At 42.8% G+C, this 21,159-nt stretch overlaps 1 protein-coding gene across 2 annotated transcripts in view; it reads left to right on the top strand.

Moving 5' to 3' along the window:
* Positions 1 to 21,159, top strand: part of LOC144668282 (eukaryotic translation initiation factor 3 subunit J-like) — a 35,374-nt gene that overhangs the window by 7,261 nt on the left and 6,954 nt on the right. For both annotated transcript variants that reach the window (XM_078530115.1, XM_078530116.1), the window contains exons 3-5: positions 9,356 to 9,404; positions 10,845 to 10,948; positions 13,070 to 13,184. In XM_078530115.1, the coding sequence (XP_078386241.1) occupies positions 9,356 to 9,404; positions 10,845 to 10,948; positions 13,070 to 13,184 (268 nt within the window). The remainder of the gene's footprint in view (positions 1 to 9,355; positions 9,405 to 10,844; positions 10,949 to 13,069; positions 13,185 to 21,159) is intronic.

The raw sequence follows: 21,159 nt of genomic DNA, 5'->3' as shown, positions 1-21,159 counted from the left end.
ATCATTGGAATGAGCAAAACAGTGACAATATTTAACAGCGCAGGTCTCACAGACTGTAAGGAGCAGTGCCTGAGACATCCAGCTCGCTGACCTTGGGTGGCTGCAACTATTCCACGGGCTGGATGTTCGATGCTCCTGCTCTAAGTGCGCTCTTTGATGTCTGCACTTGTTTTGCTGGGTTGAACTGGTGGTTTGGTTGGGAAATACCTCACAGTCATCATAACTAAAACTACGCTGATACAATATTTCCTACAATTCAACGGTATCCAAAATTCTAACTCATTTTACTGTCGTCCGAGTGATAACCCTGAATGTATTGGACAATATATTGACACTCATTCAGTAAAGCTGTTCTGGTGATCTGAAATGAAAGAACAAGGTTGAAAAGTTTTTCACTAATCAGCAAAATCAGGACTTTGTTCGCTGACTATTATAAATTACTCACTAGATGTGTCATCAGCTTGAAATTGAACCTTGAGCTCACTGCTAAATATTCTTTTATGGTGTGTATCATCTAGTTTTCAGTCTTCTGCACATGGACCCCCATAGCTAGAGGTAGCATGAAATCATTCTTGGGTTTCCGTAAACATGGTAGTCATTCTATGAAACTTGATAATCTCAAAACTAAAAGCAAAATACTGCAGATTCTGAACATCTCAGAACAGATTATGCTCGAGGTGCTCAGCAGGTCAGGCAGCATCTATGGACAGAGGAATGTGGGTTAACCTTTTGGGTCGATCACTTTTCGTTAGAACCAAAACCTGGTGCCCCATTTCCATTTGAACGGTGGAGAACATACAGTAAAACAGTTAAATTTAATCCTTCCAGATCTGGCTTGTGACTGAATTCTGTCACTGGTGATAGTGATGTGGGTGATTTTGTTTGATGAAGGGTATCGCAGGAATATATCTACAACAGTAATTAGAATTAGGATCCCTGGAGTATTCAGATTTCTCAGTTTTGTTCCACTGGTTGAGGTGCTGATATGCAATTTGTTGTCTGCCAATAAATTTTTGAATAATCCTTGCTGAGAATGTGGAACTCAGTGTCACACGGAGTAGTTGAGACATAGATGTATTTAAAGGGGCAGCTAAATAAGAACACGAGCAAGGAAGGAATAGAAGGATGGGGGGGGCGCTTGTTGAGAGCTTTAAACACCAGCATAGACCAGTTGGGCTAAATGGCCTGTTTCTGCATTGTAAAATTTTTATGTACTAATAACATCTTTTTTGTGGATAGCTAATGCATTAATTTGGAAGTTAAGATGGGAGTTTTAGTATTTGTAAATGTTGCCCATGAAAAGTGATTGAAAGCCATTGCTTTAGAATCAGCACAGTAACAACACTGATGTAGTGTGATAAGGTGGTTGAGCTAAGCGATTCAAGTTTGTTACAAAATCTAAAAGATGACTTCAAATTCCCTCTGCAAACATGTAGGTATCCAGTGCACTGTTGAGACAAATTGATAGGGGTGTAACATTGGTGCTTTACCTGTATGTCTACCTCTATATATGAGATGGGGGTTAATGTTATCCAGTGTGATTTAGGCACAGTGATAATAGTGGTAAATGGAATTCAATCTGGAGAAATGTGAGGTAATGCATTTTTTTTATTCATTCACAGGATCTGGGCTTTGCTGGCTGGGCCAGCATTTATTGCCCATCCTTAGTTGCTCTTGAGAAGGTGGTGGTGAGCTGCCTTCTTGAACCACTGCAGTCCATGCGGTATAGTGCTGTTAGGGAGGGAGTTCCAGGATCTATGGAATTCATTGCCACAGAAGGCTGTGGAGGCCTTGAGGTCATTGAGTGTATTTAAGACCGAGATAGATAGGTTCTTGATTGGTATGGGGATCAAAGGTTATGGGGAGAAGGTGGGAGAATGGGGTTGAGAAACTTATCAGCCATGATTGAATGGCGGAGCAGACTCGATGGGCCGAATGGCCTAATTTCTGCTCCTATGTCTTATGGTGACAGTGAAGGAACGGCAATATGTTTCCAAGTCAAGATGGTGTGTGACTTGGAGGGGAACTTCCAGGTGGTGGTGTTCCCATCTATCTGCTGCCCTTGCCCTTCTAGATGGTAGTGGCCATGGGTTCGGAAGGCACTGTCTAAGGAGCATTGGTGAATTCCTGCAATGCACCTTGTAGATGGTACACACTGCTGACACTGCGTCGGTGGTGCAGGGTGTGAATGTTTGTGGATGTGGTACCAATCAAGTGGGCTGCTTTGTCCTGGATTGTGCCGAGCTTCTTGTGTTGTGGGAGCTGCACTCATCCAGGCAAGTGAGGAGTATTCCATCACACTCCTGACCTGTGCCTTGTAGAGTCAGGAGGCGAGTTACTCATTGCACGATTCCTAGCCTCTGACCTGCTCTTATAGCGACAGTATTTATATGGCTTGTCCAGTTAAGTTTCTGGTCAATTGGAACCCCCAGGATGTTGATAGTGAGGCACTCAGTAATGGTAATGCCATTGAATTTCATGGGGCAATGGTTAGGTTCTCTGTTGTTGGAGATGGTAATTGCCTGGCACTTGTGTGATGTGAATATTACTTGCCACTTGTCAGCCCAAGGCTGGATATTGTCCTTGCTGCATTTGGATTTAGACAGTATGAGGAGTCGCAAATGGTGCTGAACATTGTGTAACCATCAGTGAACATCCCCACTTCTGACCTTATGATGGAAGGAAGGTCATTGATGAAGCAGCTGAAGATGGTTGGGCCGAGGGCACTACCCTGAGGAACTCCTGCAGTGATGTCCTGGAGCTGAGATTGCGGACCTCCAACAACCACAACCATCTTCCTTTGTGCTAGGTATGACTCCAACCAGTGGAGAGTTCCCCCTTGATTCCAATTTTGCTAGGGCTCCTTGATGCCACACTCAGCCAAATAGGCCTTGATGTCAAGGGCAGTCAGTCTCACCTCGGGAGTTCAGCTCTTTTGTCCACGTTTGAACCAAGGCTGCCATAAGGTCAGGAACTGAGTGGCCCTGGCAGAACCCAAACTGAGCATCGGTGATCAGGTTATTGCTAAGCAAGTGCTGCTTGATAGCACTGTTAATGACCCCTTCCATTACTTTATTGATGATAGAAAGTAGACTGATGGGGCGGTAATTGGCCGGGTTGGATTTGCCCTTTTTGTGGACAGGACATACCTGGGCAATTTTTCACATAACTGGGTGGGTGCCAGTGTTGTAGCTGTACTGGAACAGCATGGCTAGGAGCACGGCAAGTTCTGGAGCACAAATTTTCAGTACTACTGCCGGAATATTGTCAAGGCCCAAAGCCTTTGCACTATCCAGTGCCTTCAGCCATTTCATTATGTCACGTGGAGTGAATCGAATTGGCTGAAGACTGGCATCTGTGATGCAGGGGCCCTCTGGAGGAGGCCGAGATGGATCATCCACTCAGCACTTCTGGCTGAAGATTGTAGCAAATGCTTCTGCCTTATCTTTGGCACTGATGTTCTGGGCTCCTCCATCATTGAGGATGGGGATATTAATGGAGCCTCCTCCCCCAGTGAATTGAATTGTCCACCACCATTCATGACTGGATCTGGTAGGACCACAGAGCTTAGATCTGATCCGTTGGTTGTGGAATTGCTTAGCTTTCTCTTTTGCTTGCTGCTTATGCTGTTTGGCACGCAGGTAGTCCTGTGTTGTAGCTTCACCAGGTTGACACTTCATTTTTAGATATGCCTGGTGCTGCTCCTGGCATGCCCTCCTGCACTCTTCATTAAACCAGGGTTGATCCCCTGGCTTGATGGTAATGGTAGAGTGGGGGATATGCCAGGCCATGAGGTTACAGATTGTGTTCAAGTACAATTCTGCTGATGGCCCACAGTGCCTCATGGACGCCCAGTCTTGAGTTGCTAGATCTGTTTTGAAATCTTTCCCATTTAGCATGGTGGTAGTGCCACACAACACAATGGAGGTTATCCAAAATGTGAAGGCAGGACTTCATCTCCAGAAGGACTGTGCATTAGTCACTCCTGTTGATACTGTCATGGACAGATGCATCTGCGGTAGGCAGGTTAGTGAGGATGAGGTCAAGTATGTTTTTCCCCCTCGTTGGTTCCCTCATCACCTGCTACAGGCCTAATCTAACAGCTATGATCTTTAGGACTCAACTAGCTCGGTCAGTAGTGGTGCTATTGAGTCACTCTTGGTGATGGGCATGGAAGACTCCAACCAGAGTTCATTTTTCATCCTTTCCACCCTCAGTGCTGCTTCAAAGTGGTGTTCAGCATGGAGGAGCACTGATTCATCAGCTGAAGGAGGGTTCTATGTAGTAATCAGCAGGAGGTTTCCATGCCCATGTTTGACCTGATGCCATGAGACTTCATGGGGTCCGGAGTCGATGTTGAGGACTCGCATGGCAACTCTCTCCTGACTATATCCCACTGTGCTGCCACCTCTGCTGGGTATGTCCTGCCCCATCGGCAGGACAGATGGTCATGCTGGTGTTTGGGGCAATATCTGTAAGTAATGATTCTGTGAGGATGACAGGCTGTTGTTTGACTAGTCTGAGAGTCAGCTCTCCCAATTTTGACACTAGCCCCCAGATGTTAGATCTTCGCAGGGTCGCCAGGGCTGAGTTTTCCATTGTCGTTTGCGGTGCCTAGGTTGGTGCCGGGTGGTCCGTCCAGTTTCACCCTTATTTTTGAGATTTTGCAGTTTGATACAACTGAGTGGCTTGTTGGGCCATTTCAGAGGGCGTTTGAGTTGTCCACATTGTGGGCCGAGTCACACGTAGGCCAGACCTGGTAAGGACGGCAGATTTCCTTCCCTAAAGGACAACAATCTACAATGGTTTCGTGGTCATCATTAGACCTTTAATTCCCAATTTTCATTGAATTTAAACCCCACCATCTGCTGTGGCGGGATTCGAACCTGGGTCCCCAGTGATTACTAGTTCAGCAACAATACCACTATGTCATCGCAAGCAAGAGAATAGGCAAATAGTAAGATTCTGAAAAGCGTACAGCAACAGAGAAACTTTGGAATGTATGTTCTACAGATCCCTGAAGGTAGCAGGACAGGGAGATGTGATCAAGAAGTCATTAGGGATATTGTGCTTTATTGGTTGAGGCCTAGAGTATAAAAGCAGGGATGTTATGCTGGAACTGTATGAAACGCTAGTTAGACCACAGACAGGATAGCTCTTTCTTGGTCGACGTAGACATGTTGGGCCAAATGACGACCTATGCCATAGACCATTGTGTTTCTATGAGACAGTATATTTGTGGAGGGGTATTAAATAAATGGCTTCCAAAATATTGTCTTGATTAGGCTTCAAATGTAGATAGTGGCTAATCACTTGCTGGCGAATTTATAGAATTTTGTTCTCAATAGTGTGGCTTTACTTTTAAAACTTTCTGAATTAACTTATTAGTGATCATTGGTTGAACTTTAACTTTTTCTTTGGCCAGCTGGATGTGCCATGCACTGAAATCTACCCTTGTCCTTGAATCTCCAAATGAAACTGCTGAGAAATCCACAGGTGGACCTTCTATTTGCCTGATTGCGAATCTCTGCAGAGTCACCCCACTTAACCAACCCCACAGGATGTACGTCAGATTAAGAAGAACTAAGGGTTTTCACAGGTCTCTAAATGTTTCAGCATTCAAAAATGTTTAATTACTTAACAGTGAGGGTTGGTGAGCCTGTTGTTTATTTGGCTATGACCTTGAACATAAATTTTCAAGGTATGTGGAGCCAAGTGTGAAGAATCCTAGCCCTCAGCAGCATTTGCCTCCCCACTCCAGGTGAGTAAATGTCCTGCACAGGATTGCATTTCTTCAGGCTGGCCCTAGAGAGGGCCACAAAGTACAGGTCATTTAAAAGATTTGTAGATTGACTGTTTCCTAACACGGGAGATTAGTGACGTATCTAGGGGTATTTCGATACTTGAATTAGTTTTTATTGTGACTCTGAAATCCACAACCCAGCTCTAATGCCTGTATTTGATTAAAAAGTGTGATTACATTTGAGCTGCCCAGTATTCCTGAAGTCCATCTACAATGCTTTGTAGGACTGGTGATTTCAGCTTGCACCCTTTGAGCATTGTGTCTCCTCTCAAAACCCATTGCCAAATTGTTGAGTGAAAAAGCCTTGTTGCATTTTGTGCACCTGAAGTTTGGATATGGCAGGATTTAGTAGTATTGCCTCATTGATGGAGAAATCCCAAATTGGAACACTTGAGACCTGTTTATACTGGCAACCTGAGATTATAGGCTTCTGCAGCACACATAGGCATTTGACCCGTTGAATCTATGTTTACAGTCTCACAATTTGGGTTCTGCCAGGGCAACTCAGCTCCTGACCTCATTACAGCCTTGGTTCAAACATGGACAAAAGAGCTGAACTACCAAGGTAAGGTGAGAGTGACTGCCCTTGACATCAAGGCAGCATTTGACCGAGTGTGGCACCAAGGAGCCCTAGCAAAACTGGAGTCAATGTGGTGTGTGTGGGGGGGGGGAAATGTGGATGGAGTCATACCTAGCACAAAGGAAGATGGTTGTGGTTGTTGGAGGTCAGTCATCTCAGCTCCAGGATATCACTGAAGGAGTTGCTCAGCGTAGTGTCCTAGGCCCAGGCATCTTCAGCTGCTTCATCAATGACCTTCCATCGGAAGTGGGGATGTTCGCTGATGACTGCACAAAGTTCAGTACCATTCACGACGACTCATACTGAAGCAGTCCATATCCAAATACAGCAAGACCCGGACAATATCCAGGCTTGGGCTGAAAAGTGGCAAGTAACATTCACACCACACAAGTGCCAGGCAATAACCATCTCCAACGAGAGAGAATCTAACCATCACCCCTTGATGTTTGATGGCGTTACCATCACTGAATCCCCTACTATCAACATCCTGGGGGGATGGGGGTTATCATTAACTAGAAACTGCACTAGACTATCCGTATAAATACTGTGGCTGCAAGAGCAGGTCAGAGGCTAGGAATCGTGCGACGAATAACTCACCTCCTGACTCCCCAAAGCCTGTCCAACATCTACAAGGCGCAGGTCGGGAGTGTGATGGAATACTCTCCACTTGCCTGGATGAGTGCAGCTCCCATAACACTCAAAGCTTGACACCACTCAGGACAAAGCAGCCTGCTTGATTGGCAGCACATCCACAAACATTCACTCCCTGCACCACCGACGCACAGTATCAGCAGTGGGTATCATCTACAAGATGCACTGCAGGAATTCACCAAGGCTTCTTAGATAGCACCTTCCAAACCCACGACTACTACCATCTAGAAGGACAAGGGCAGCAGGTAGATGGGAGCACGACCATCTGAAAGTCCCCCTCCAAGTCACTCACCATCTTTATTTGGAAATATATTGCCGTTCCTTCACTGTCACTGGATCAAAATGCTGGAACTCCCTTCCTAACAGCACTGTTGGTGTATCTACACCATATGGATTGCAATGGTTCAAGAAGGGAGCTTACCACCACCTTCCCAAGGGCAACTAGAGATGGGTAATAAATGTTGGCCCAGCCAGCGAAGCCCACATTCTGTGAATGAATAAAAAAAAGCCAACCTCGTCGGGTACCTAGTGTAATACAATGCTCCCAGTTCCCTATGCTTTTAATACATTGATATTTCTTATTAAAACTTATTTTGTATCAGAACTCTTTCATTTGTTAACTCAGTATTTGTTGCCATAGAATAACATGATGTGCAACTTAAGGGGGTTTAAAGTTGTGCATCATGGTTTGAGGTTCCATCTTGTGAACTTAAATGGTGCATAAAGGCAAAAGATTGGATGCCTTGCTGTAACAAACTTAAAAACAAAACATTCAATCTATGTAATACACTTAAAAATCTTACTTTACATAAGTAAGCAAAGGCTTACTTCCTTTTTTCATATTTTGTTTGACTATTTTCCTGATTGTAAGTGTTTCCTATATAAATGTAACGCTGAAATTACACCCTTTCACCAGATTGTTTTGCATCTCCCAATTCCTGTACTGGAGAAGAATTTATATTCCCCAATCAACTCCTTCCAAGTGGCTGTATATTTTGCTATTTAACTGTAATTAAGTAATAAAGAACCCGTATATATGACTTTTAAGTGTAAATTGAATTGTGTCTGCATCCAGGCACAATGATTTGCTCTCTCTCTTATACTGGTTGGTATTCCTGCACCATCAAACCTGCCCCTGATTTGAAGGGTAGAAATTTGTATAGTCAAATTCCTAGTTTCTGCAGAATTGTTAGGATGAAAGTTTAGCAGCTCCTTTAGAGGATGTGTATGGAGATGAAAGTGTGAAACTGGCTTCCCTTCTGATGGCTGTTTATACAGTGACACCAGCAGGGACAAGGAGGTAACTATAATGGGATTTAACAAGGGCAGAACTTCCTTGATAAAGGTAGGTGCTGATGGAGGGGCAACATCATTCTTAACTTGCCAGTACCCCCGCCCCGTTTTTTTTCACACATTGCTTAGGAGCCAAATATTTTGAACATTCCAATGTGTTACATACTATTTATAACACAGAAATGGGTCAGTCACCCCAATCGGGCTGTGCCACTGTTTATGCTCACACTAACCACCTCCTACCATTTTAACCCAACCAACCTGTCCTCCTGTTCCTTTCACCCAAGTTCACATTTATTACTGCCTCTGATTCTGTTTGCCTGCAGTTGAAACATTTTCTCTATATCTAATGTCACAAACATTTTCATAATCTTAAAGACCTTTTATCAGATCATCCCTCAGCCTTCTCTGTTAATCAGTTACTTTTGTTCTTTTTGCATTTGATGTCTACCTCCCACCAACTTCCACCTATCCTTACGATGCACTGTCTTCCCATGGTACAGTTTCATTGGGGAAAACCCTTTGGTATCTTGCCACAGTGGAAATCCTTGTGTAACTGAGGCACCAAGTGTTAGAGGGCACTACAGTGGTCTGATCCTACCACCATTGCTATTTACACATGCCTTTTACCAACAGAGGCCACTGAAGCCATTAACAGAAGTCCGCAACAATCTATTGCCTCCCTATCCCAGGAATGCGGAGGCCAATTGTACCCCAGCGGCTGCTGAGAGATCAGCTCAGTACAGACTCGGGATTGAGCTGCGATCTTCTCATCTGTGGCTTAATAGCACACTGTGTTGTACTCCATAAACAAGGTACACAAGGATTTAAATGATTTAATTGCTCCCATTTGTAGTTTACAATACACAGGACCTGTTTCCTGCAGGGATTTGCTCTCTACGAAGCTGTAACAAGTGAGGCACAAAAACTAAAATAAATCAAGAGCTTTTAGAACTTTGTAGTGGTGTCTTCATTCTAAGGAATGGAGAATATGAATTTAAATACCAGTTATTTTTTTGTTTCCATAGGATAACTGGGATGATGATGAAGAGGAAAAGAAGCCAAAAGCGAAGCACGGTAAGCCTGTGGATTTCTTTATACTTAAATTAACAGGTGATGTAATTGCTGCTTTTGGGATTCTAAAGAGACAAGATTGTGCGGACCATGACTAACTCTTTCAACCTTGTCCAGAACAGCTGAAACAGGGAATATAGACTATACTTGGGGAGGAGCATTCCCTTCATTGAGCAGTCTGTGGAATCAGCTCCCTAAGGAGGCAGTGGGGAAGGAGTTAGTAATGATTCATTCAAATGAAATAATATTTTGGGATCTAGTGTAAATCATTTGAGTCATGACATATGTAATGAGGGGAAGAAGCTTGGGAGGGACAAATGACTTTGCACTTATCATTCCTAAGCTCTCAACCACTGGGGTTTTCCTCCCCTTATGTCCAGGTCTGTTGTGGACTCATTGATAGAGTCACTACGATTCGTGAACAATTCCGTTATCAAATCATCCAACTACCAGGATGGTAGAAGGTGATGTGATCTAAAAGGGCCTTGGTCTTTTTTGAAGCTGAGTTGGTAGTGCTACTGTCTCTGAGCCAAAAGGTCCTGGGTTCAAGACCCTTCCAGAGCAGTTTAGTGCAAAATTGAGGTTGACACACCCTGTACAGTACTGAGGACGAGCTGCAGTATTGAAGGCATGGTCTTAAATGAGACATTAAACCCATTTTCCCCCTCAGTTCATGTTAAAAGATCCCACAGCACAATTTGAAGCATAGCATGTGAGTTCTCATTGGTGCCCTGAGCGAGTGTTAGATAGATTCACCATTACATCCTCTACATATTGCCATGAAACCCAGTATTACAGCTGTTTATGGCCTTACCCTCTTCAGATGCTTGTGCTGATTTTAATGTTTTATAAACCTGAACCCTCAAATCCTGTGCTTTTCCATGTCAGCCAGGTTTCCGTTGAATTGTTCGATTTTTTACTGTAATTAAATAGCCCGCTGAGGCTCTCTGGTCATGTAGAATAGTCACTTGTGTGAGGTACTCGAGGATCGTAAGACTTGATGGAACATTCTTTTTGTTGGGTTGCTCCTTCAGGAGAGGATTAGGTTGGGGCTAGATTTTTATAACATAAGAAAATCTCCAGTTCTGCTAATGGTTGCTCCTCTCACATTTCAAAAGTACACTTGTTCTCTGCTAGAATACAGAGGAACAGATGACCTGCTTTCAGGTTGATGTATAGTAACCTTACAAAATTTGCACTTGTTTGTGGAGATGGAGGGATTTATGACCTGTGTTCAGCACTTGTCCTGTCACTGATTCAGTGTTGACATGCTGGCTGCTGTAACCTTTTGGGGATTGTTGAGCATAAATCCCACACAGGTATCCTGTTGGATATTGCAAATGAGGGCAAAACAGTGAAAATATCATTTTAATGTGTTTGCTTATCACTGTGATAGCTACCATATCACCAGTTATGGTTTTGACTTTTCTGTAATTCTTATAGTGGAAGCCAAGCCTTCAGATAAGAAGAAATTAAGTGACCGGATTAAAGAGAGGGAGGAAAAAGAAAAGCAACTGAAGAAGAGAAAACAAGACGTGTTAAAGAACGTAAGTTGCTCTATATCCTTCAGGGTGTAACAGTCCACAGGTCCCAGGCCTCTGAGCATTTACAGTGCTGAAAACATGGCAGTCTACTGGGAAAATTAAAACTGTTAAAGGATATACATCCTAAAATGCAATGCATTAGGCATCAGCACATATAGGCCAGCTGTTTGGAGTTGCACAGTACCACTGAGAACTTTTAACCCCTTCACTTGCAAGTTCAGGAATGTATAAATATTTACTAAAAGTGAATCTGTACTTCATAATTCTGATTCAGAAATAAAGTGAGGCGTTTGTCGAGAACTGATTATTTCACTTTTTTCATGTTTACATGTGTACTTCCATTCTATTTACATGGGTTATATACAGTAACCCATCTCTTGTGGAAGAGGAAGGCAAAGATATATGAACCAAGGTGCACCGTTGTAATTCAGTCCTCTGTTTTAAAGCTGTAAATGATGTCCTTATCTTTGCATTTTAAAATCATATATCCACATTTTTAATAGAAGCTGTCTTTGCAAACTTGTCACGTTAATTTCTCTCTGTAATGAACATGGGAATTTGTAATGAAGCAAGCTGATAGGAAGTGGATGAGGTGTTTAACAAGTGGGTAGATAGGCATATCTGTAAGTTCCTGTTACTTGTTCCTGAATTCAATCTTTTATTTTAGTTTGAATTGTTTTGCTTTCTGATTGATCGGATCTTTAGACAACCTTGAGGTAGATTGGGAAGCTGTACTGTTGCAAGGGTGGCATGTGCTGGGGTTTGTTATTATGAATTCCCAGTCTCATGGGGAGGGTAGCTCTCAGGCCTGTTTCCACTAGCAGGGAGGGAACTGCACACCTCATTGATGCATTGGACAGAGGCTGTCTCCCTGACCTTTCACTTGTTTAGTATGTAGCGTAGTGGTTATGCTCCTGGACCAGTAATTAAGAGAATGTGAGTGCAAATCCTACTGCTGCAGTTTGAGATTTTAAAACCGTTTTTTAAAAAGAAAATCTGTAAATATAAGCTGTTAACAAGAATGGTGACCACAAACCTGTAAGATTATCATAAAAACCCAACTGGTTAACTGATGTTCTTTAGGGAAGGAAATCTTCCATCCTTACCTGGTCTGAACTTATTGGTGAGGGACTGGAGTCACACATGTTGTTAACTTAATTTCCTCCTGCGATGAGAAGAGCAAGTCCCTCTTTTGGCTTTGAACCAGTGGTTCAAGAAGATGGCCCACCATCATCACCATCTCAGGGCACCAAGAAATGAACAATAAGACCATAAGACATAGAAGCAGAAATTAGGCCATTCGGCCCATCGAGTCTGCTCCGCCATTTAATCAAGGCTGATAAGTTTCTCAACCCCATTCTCCCGCCTTCTCCCCGTAACCTTTGATCCCCATACCAATCAAGAATCTATCTATCTCAGTATTAAATACACTCAATGACCGGGCCTCCACAGCCTTCTGTGGCAGTGAATTCCATAGATTCACCACTCTCTGGCTAAAGAAGTTTCTCCTCATCTCTGTTCTGAAAGGTCTTCCCTTTACTCTGAGGCTGTGCCCTCGGGTCCTAGTCTCTCCTACTGATGGAAACATCTTCCCCATGTTCACTCAGTATTCTGTAAATTTCAATCAGATCCCCCCTCATCCTTCTAAACTCCATCGAGTATAGACCCAGTGACCTCAAACGTTCCTCATATGTTAAGCCTTTCATTCCTGGAATCATTCTCGTGAACCTCCTCTGGACCCTCTCCAGGGCCAGCACATCCTTCCCGAGATACGGGGCCCAAAATTGCTCACAATATTCTAAATGTGGTCTGACCAGAGCCATATAAAGCCTCAGCAGCACATCCCTGCTTTTATATTCTAGTCCTCTCGAAATAAATGCCAACATTGCATTTGTCTTCCTACCGACTCAACCTGCAAGTTATAAATGCCAGTCTTGCCAGTGATGCCCATCCTGGCAGTGAATCAATTTTAAAGACTTTAGCGTGTGTGGGAGAGGAACAAGGGTATGCAGACACTGAATTTTAGGGAAATAAAAATGATGAATCAACATTTTGATGGTGTTACTGGGAATCACTGTCATTTTTTTATTCTGTTTGCCTATTCTACATATATGTTGTTTTCAGTCAGAGAAAGTAGCAGAACCAGTGGAGCTCTCGCCAGAGGAACAACTAGCAGAAAAATTCCGACTAGCAAAGCTACAAGAACAGGCGGATCTGGAAGTAGCGAAGGACACATTTGGTAAGTTGAGAATAAATGTTCATTAACTTCCTTAAGTCTCACAAACTTCAATTATGTCAATAGTTTTTGTACAATTCCACATTGATGGAAGCTCCAATATAGTTGTTGAGTTTAAAAGCATTCTAAATATTATAAGATGCTGATGCAGTATTATTTGAATGGCTTGTTGGTGACCTGGAGTGTTGATAGTGATGATTCCTGCTCTATTTGGGATTCCGTTATCTGACGACTATCAGCCTACATTTTGAACTGACTTTCAGCTAAAGAGTTGCTGCAGTGACCTGGACGGAAATCATCTTGACTTTCTTACTACGTAACAAAATATTTACGTATCACTGAGCCACACTGACCACGAAGATCCCAGCTTCAATCCTGGGCCTGTGTCAATATTAGCCATGGAAGGATGCTTAAATAGTTGTTCGTACCTTTTTTCACTTATTTGTTTACAGGATGTAGATATCGCTGGCCAGGCCAGCATTTAATTGCCATCCCTAATTGCCCTTGAAAAGGTGGTTATGAGCTGCCTTCTTGAACTGTTGCAGTCCAAGTGGTGTATGTACACCCACAATGCTGTTATGGAGTTACAGGATTTGGACCCAGCAACAGTGAAGGAATGGCGATATAGTTCCAAGTCAGGATGGTGTGTGGCTTGGAGGGGAACTTACAGGTGGTGGTGGTTCAATGCATCTGCTGCCCTTACCCTTCGAGGTGGTAGAGGTCGCAGGTTTGGAAGCTGCTGTCAGAGGACCCTTGGTGAGTTGCTGCAGTGCATCTTGTTGATGGTACACACTGCCTCCACTGTGCATAGGTGGTGGGGGAACTGAATGTTTAAGATGGCGGATAGGGTGCCAATCAAGCAGGCTGCTTTGCCCTGGATGGTGTCAAGATTCTTGAGTGTTGTTGGAGCTGCACTCATCCAGGCAAGTGGACTTGTGTCTTGTAGATGATGGACAGTTTTTGGGGAGTCAGGAGGTGAGTTAATCTCTGCAGAATTCCCAGTCTCTGACCTGCTCTTATTTAAGTGGCTAGTCCAGTTCAGCTTCTGGCCAATAGTAACCCCAGAATGTTGATAGCGGGGAATTCAGTGATGGTAATGCCATTGAATGTCAAGGGGGGATGGTCATTGCCTGGCACTTGCGTGGTGCGAATGTTACTTACATTTATCAGCCCAAGCCTGGAAATTGTCTGGGTCTTACTGTGTATGGACATGGACTGCTTCAGTATCTGATAAGTCGCGAATGATGCTGAACACTGCAACACCTGAGCTACAAAGGAAGAGAGTGACCCCTGCTAAGATGTGTTTGTCTGGATATCAGTTGAATCCGATACCTGACTAGACTGTGATGACCTATGTAGTTCAATGGTTTCCCCACACTTGCTGATGTGGGTTCATTTATTGAGCACTGCATTTTGGAAGCAAATCCCAGCAATCTGCAAAAGGAGAAGGGAAGGGTCAGTGGGAAAAGAGGGAATCAAGGTTATTTGTAAGTTGTTAAGTGTTTTGCAAGCTCTGAAACCTGAGCAAGAAGCTGGTTTGTGTATCAAATTCTATCTGCTGATTGGTAGGAAAGATTCGATAATAAAGCCCTTGATCTCCAGTGCGGTTGGGAAGAGCAGCTGATTTGTGTTGCCTATCCCGGCTGAGAGCAGGCATAAGTCAATGTGGAAGAAGCCATGGACTCTGCTCTTCCCAGTAGGAGGCTTTAATGATGATTTCTGTAGGAGACAATGTTGAACCATAAAAGGAGCTACTTGTGCGGCTATGGGGACAGAGGTGAATGGGACTAACTGGGCAGTTCTTTCAAAGAGTCAACATGGGCATGATGGATCGAATGGCCTCCTGTGGTGTATAATCTAGAAATTAGGAATATAATTGCAATAAAAAGTGGTGCAGTTCTGCTGCTTTGCTGTAGATGGGGCTAAAACACCGTTGACACTGCTTGATGCTTGAAGTTAAAATGCCTTTTGTATTGTGTCCTTATGTGTCTGTATCTAGTTTGCAATTAGTTGCATGGAAGAATTTTAAGCTAGTTCAGGATACGGAAGAATTTCAAGATAGTTCAGGATACAGAAAAATTGAATTTGTTTTTTCTTTGCATACAATTGATCAAGTATAATAAACAGTCCAGCAACTGCTAACTTAAATTTTTCTGATGCAGAGCTTTGTAGCTGCAATATAGTCGATGGTTTAAATGCTCCTCTTTTTCCTTTTTTTAAAAAAAAAACATGCAGTGCTGCTTGGCATTGCCATGCAGTGCAGCATTTGTTTAAACGTTAACTGTGCCCAGAATCATTAACTGGGTTTCAGAATCATATGGTTGTGAAATGGATGAAATATCCCATTGAGTTAACATTAAGGATCCAAATGTAAAAATATTAATGCTCAATACAATTCAGTAGAAGGTAATTGAACCCTTTGTGCTTCGTTGAAAGAGCTGTTCAATTTAATCTCCCAATTGAGTTATTTCCCCCATAACCCTGTAGATTAATCTGAATCCACATCCTTCTGAGAGTTCCTTTCAAATATAAAATATTTATTTAAATGAAAAAGCAGTCCTCCTTGCCTTTGACCAATTGCGTTAGCCCAGTGAATAGCTGAGCCACATCAACCAGGAAGGTTCAAAAATGTTCACTGCTGCATGCTGAGGTGAAGAGGGGAGGAGTGCAACATTTAGTTTCAGTACTGCTTGGTTGGGGAGGGGATGAGGGATTAGGGAATAGGCTTTTTGACCCTCCTGCAGTGTCCTGGAGTTGTCTGCAATTGAGCATTACTCCGCCAGGCACCTCTGTGAACAGCCAGAGAGAAAATGACACTCTATTCTTTTGGACTCACTGGACAGAGTGGGTTATAGTAACATAGAGGTTAGAATATAGTGGTTTTAATAATTAACTAGTAATCCAGTGGTTGTGTTAAATTGCAGCATGTTGTGAAATTGTACTCAATCAAATTCTAGTAATTTGTGCTATTGCCAGGATAAGGTGAACAAAAGCTGCTTTTTGTTGTAAAACCCCAGTTGGTTCATGTATACCCTTCAAGGAGAGGGGACCTACCACCCCAATGTTGGACCCTAGTCTTACTACAGTTGTACAGGGTCCTTAGCATACTGGTTGTGTTCACACTATGTACATCAACCTGAGGAAAAATGTTCATGTATAAATCCTGTGGATGCTGAGAGCTAATTAAAAGTTTAAGTCTAAAATTTTTTTTGTAAAGTAGGTGGTCAATTGGTATGTAATAAATGTGAGTAAATAGAGTTGAGATATAGATCTGATCGAATGGCAGAACAGACTCGTGGAACTGAATGACCTACTCCTGTTCATGTGTTCCTAAACAGCAGCCACAGGTGCACAGTAAGATCACATGATAGATTGAGTGGCTTCTGGAGCACAGGATTGTGGCTATTGTAGCTATTATTGACCAATTGTCGTGAGGATTGATGCAGTGGGGTTGTAGAGTTGGGGCTGGAAGTGACTCACCCAAATCCTCCCAGAATGTGATCTGACAAGAGCAGACTACTGCTCACTTATTGAGTAACTCTTTTTATTGTTTATCCCTGTCCCACCATTCCTGGGAAGGCCATGAGCTATGATGCCATTTGCTTTTACATAAATGGTCATTGTGATAGCTCACAGCTTACTGGTCAGTTGGGTAGGGTGCTGAACCCTGAGTGTGAGCTTCTGGGGTTCCCAGGAGGTGCAGAAATGATTGGGTTAAAGGTTAACTTTGTGCTCTTAAATAACATTGCAAAGAAAGCTCAACTCATCAGCCTATATTACTCATAGAATCACACAGTGCAGAAGAGGCCCTTGGCCCATCAAGTCTGTGCTGACACGTGAGAAACACCTGACCTACCTACCTAATCCCGTTTACCAGCACTTGGTCCATAGCCTTGAATGTTATGACGTGCCAAGTACTCACCCAGGTACTTTTAAAGGATGCGAGGCAACCCGCCTCCACCACCCTCCCAGGCAGCGCATTCCAGACTCTGGGTGAAAAATTTTTTCATCACATCCCCCCTAAACCTCCTGCCCCTCACTTTGAACTACTCCTTTAGAAATAATCATCTTGCTTCAAGATCAGAAGCATCAATCTCCTGACAATTAAAACTTTCAATGGTTTAAAAATTTGGAATTGAGAGCAAGTCAGAGCAGAAATAGGAATATTATGGCCTATGACCTTTAATAAACATTTCTGTAGGAATTATAGAAAGTGTTGGAAAAACTTCAGCCAGTCTGGCAGCATCTATGGAGTGAGAAACTGTTAATATTTTGGGTTCATTATGCCTCTTTGGAACTCTGTTTTTATTTTCAGTTTTTATTTCAGATCTCCAGCATGTGCCGTATTTTGCTTTTATGGAGAAATGTGTTTCGTGCCACGCCAAGAAAGGGTTCAAGGGCTGTGATCCTTGATATAGCCTCCTGATTGCAATAACAAGGAGCATCTGTAAAACACTGAAAGGAATAATGAAAGCAGATGACTCCTTTAAATAAATTCCCTGCTTTGTAATTCAGCCAACCCCTTCAGATTCATAAACCAGAATATTATTTTGACAAGTGTTTTTGCATTGCAGTGCTTTGACAATTAGTTATTTCAATAGGGAAGTGAACTAGGTTCTGTTGGGTTATTGCTGTGCAAACAGTCTGACGTGTATTGAGCTTTTAATTTTTGCAATGTTTAATTTATGACAGGTTAGCGCTAGAGATACTGGCATTGCTCCAGATAGTAATCTGATTCAAATTTCAAGGTCCCAAGGTGTAGATCACCTGGGCAGTCAGAGGGATTAATATTGGCAGCCAATAGGCGACTAGGGAACTTGCTAAACTTGGCTTTGCACCCACACAACAGCTGATGTGAAGCAAAGAATTTGCGTAGCACCTCACTGCATCTCTCAGGAGTTCCCAGGTCAGGTGACCAGCCCCTCCTGATTTAACATGACCAGCATTGAAAAGTGCCCACCTGGAATCATTGCAAGCAAGGATCATTTCACTTTCGTTCTTGAAATGTCTATCGCACGCGGCTCCTCCATGAAGTAGTTTTGTTGCCGTATTTTGTGACAATGTGAGTGTGCTTCAGCTGTCTCCCTGTGAGCATGCAGCTCCTCCACAAGCAGTCTCTGGGTGGGAAATGCCCTGGTGATAGACTTCTCTGGGAGAGAAACTCAGCGGTCAGTTTGAATCCTGGAATGTTAAAGGAGCAATAGGGATAAAACTGAACAGTCTTAAACTGATGGACTTGTAGCCATTCCACTTAATCGAAATAAAGTATTAACTTTTTCCAAAGGAAAAGGATGGAGAAAGGTTCTTTCTGCCGCATCATTGAATTTAAACAATGTATAGTGCGTAGCTGTTTTTGTGAAATGCTGGGCTGGTCTCTGTCATGCTCTTTCCAAGGCTGGATGGTGAATGTCACTGGTTTTTGGTGTCCTTTGCTGCCCTTTGTTGCTGGTTGCTTTTAAAGTAGTTTGAAATAGAGGGGGAAGAAGAGTGTTCCGAATTTCTTTTTTTAACTATTAAGTGAAGTTCTGAGGCTGATGATTTTTGAGAGGTACAAATCATGTTGGGTGATGTGAAACTTGAATAGAATTTTTAGCATAGAAAGCACCATTCAGCCCCACTGGTTTATGCCAGTATTTAGTTAGTATGCAGGTCCAGCAAGTAATTAAGAAGGCTAATGGAATGGTATCCTTCATTACGAGAGGGATTGAGTATTAAAGTACGGATGTTATGCTTCAGTTATACGGGGCATTGGTGAGACCACACCTTGAAAACTGTGTGCAGTTTTGGTCTCCTTATTTAAGGAAGGATGTAAATGCATTGGAGGCGGTTCAAAGGAGGTTTACTAGATTGATACCTGGAGTGAGTGGGTTGTCTTATGAGGAAAGGTTGGATGGACTGGGCTTGTTTCACGAGTTTAGAGGAGTGAAGGGTGATTTGATTGCAGTATATAAGATCCTGAATGGCCTTAATAAGGTGGATGGTGAAAGGATGTTTCCTCTCGTGGCTGAGTCCAGAACTAGGGGGGGGGCACTGTTTTAAAGTTAGGGGTTGCCCTTTTAGGGCAGAGATGAGAATTTTTTCTGAGGGTTGTGCGACTTTGGAATTCTCTGCCTCAGAAGGTAGTGGAGGCGGGGTCATTGAATATTTTAAAGGCAGAGGTTAGGCAAGGGAATCAAAGGTCATCGGGGTTAGATGTGAATGTGGAACTCGAAATGCAAACAGATCAGCCATGATATTGAATGGCAGAGCAGGCTCGAGGGTCCGAATGGTTTACACCTGTTCCTATTTCTTATGTTCCACATGAGCCTCCTGCTACCCTACTACTACTTGCCCTATAAGCACTGCCTTACACTCCTTTCTCCCTCGTGTTTATCTATTTTCCCCTTAGATGCATCAATAGGGGAGAGGAGGAAGAAGAAAGTTTGGGTAGGAATTAAAAATGCGGTTTGTGAAGTGACCTAGAAGAGAAGACGTGGGAAACGAATTAGATTATACAAATGGTGAGATGAGTGGTGAAGAGAGAGTACATAAGGATCTCACAGCAATCGCAAGCAGTTAAACATCCTCATAGAGCTTTTTTTTTGGAGAGTATGGATCCCATTTCCCATTAAAGTATTCTCATCTTAGATGCGGCACTGGCTAATTATGAGTAAATTTTACTTTTTAACCAAAGTACAATTTGCAATTGATTGGGATTTTCACATCAATATCAGTGATGAAGCCATTTTAAAAAAAAATCTCGTTTAATGTAGCAAAAAAAACAGAGTTTGAGTTGAAGGTAATTGCTGTAGATCACATGGGAAGGAATGTCAGATTTGTGAGCATTTTGTAAAACAAAAAGAAACACTTTCCTGGTGATAGTCATGCCTATATGTGAACCCAGTTGAATGCTCTGACCCTAGCGAGATGAACGTGTGTTTATGGGGAACGGTCATGATGGGTCCAAAAATAATTTAGGACAAGCTCCACTCTCATTCCTCTATCCCAGAAAAGTTAACATTAAACTTTTGCTGGTTGAATGTTGAGTTATTTTACTGCATTTATACTGGTCAATTAATGAAATGTGGTATGAACTCTTCCCTGGTGTAAATGCAACTGAATTGATTGCATCTTAGCACAAACTGCACATCTCCAGGGAACTATTTCACAGTGCTTTGAATCCAGATGTAGGAACAAACAATGTTAAATGGTTGGCGGGGAGGAAATGAAATGTGAAAGCAGTCATCAGTGGTGAGCAATTGGAATGTGTTTGAGGGAGAAGATTATAGCTTGCCTCTGGTCAGTTATTGGTGGAAGTAATGTGCATCAGTATAGTGGTGAGATTTTCATATTCATGCCATAATTCTGGCAAAACCTCTTTGTTGGGGATATCGGTTTCTCCTGGCTCATGTGTCTACAATCAGGGGTCATAGAATTCTTCACTCTGTTGTGAAACCATTGAATTCTCTGCTCAGTTTGAGTGTATGCAAGACAGCGATCATGGATTTTTGGGTGCTAAGGGGAGCTGAGGTTGAAAATCAGGCATGATCTTATTGAATGGTTTGCTCCTGTTCATATTTCTTATGTTCTTAAGATTTGTGATTGTAACTTGCTGCCCTTATTGGCGATTTATGATTTAAAAGAATCTTAGCAAAACAAAACATCAGTGTTGTGTAACAGGTTAATTTGGGCAGCTTCTCGTCTGAGCTGCAAAACTAGAATCTCCATTTTCCAAGGAAGTTGGTGGAATGTTTCCCCTCTCTCTGTTCAGAGTGTGTAGCATAAATCTTCCCCATTGTGAGAAGAGAGCTAAATTTTTTATTTTGTCTAATTCGAAGAAGAGCAGAAGATATCTGGTGACCTGGCCAACATTTATCCTTCAACCAAAACTAAAAAAATCAGATCAGCAGAGGGGCATGTTAGTGGGGTGGTGAAAAAGGCATATGGGACACTTGCCTTTATCATTCGAGGCATAGATTACAAAAGTAGGGAGGTCATG

The sequence above is a fragment of the Cetorhinus maximus genome, chromosome 26 (assembly GCF_964194155.1).
Source record: "Cetorhinus maximus chromosome 26, sCetMax3.hap1.1, whole genome shotgun sequence".
Classification (NCBI taxonomy): domain Eukaryota; kingdom Metazoa; phylum Chordata; class Chondrichthyes; order Lamniformes; family Cetorhinidae; genus Cetorhinus; species Cetorhinus maximus.
This window is presented reverse-complemented; position numbering and strand designations above follow the sequence as displayed.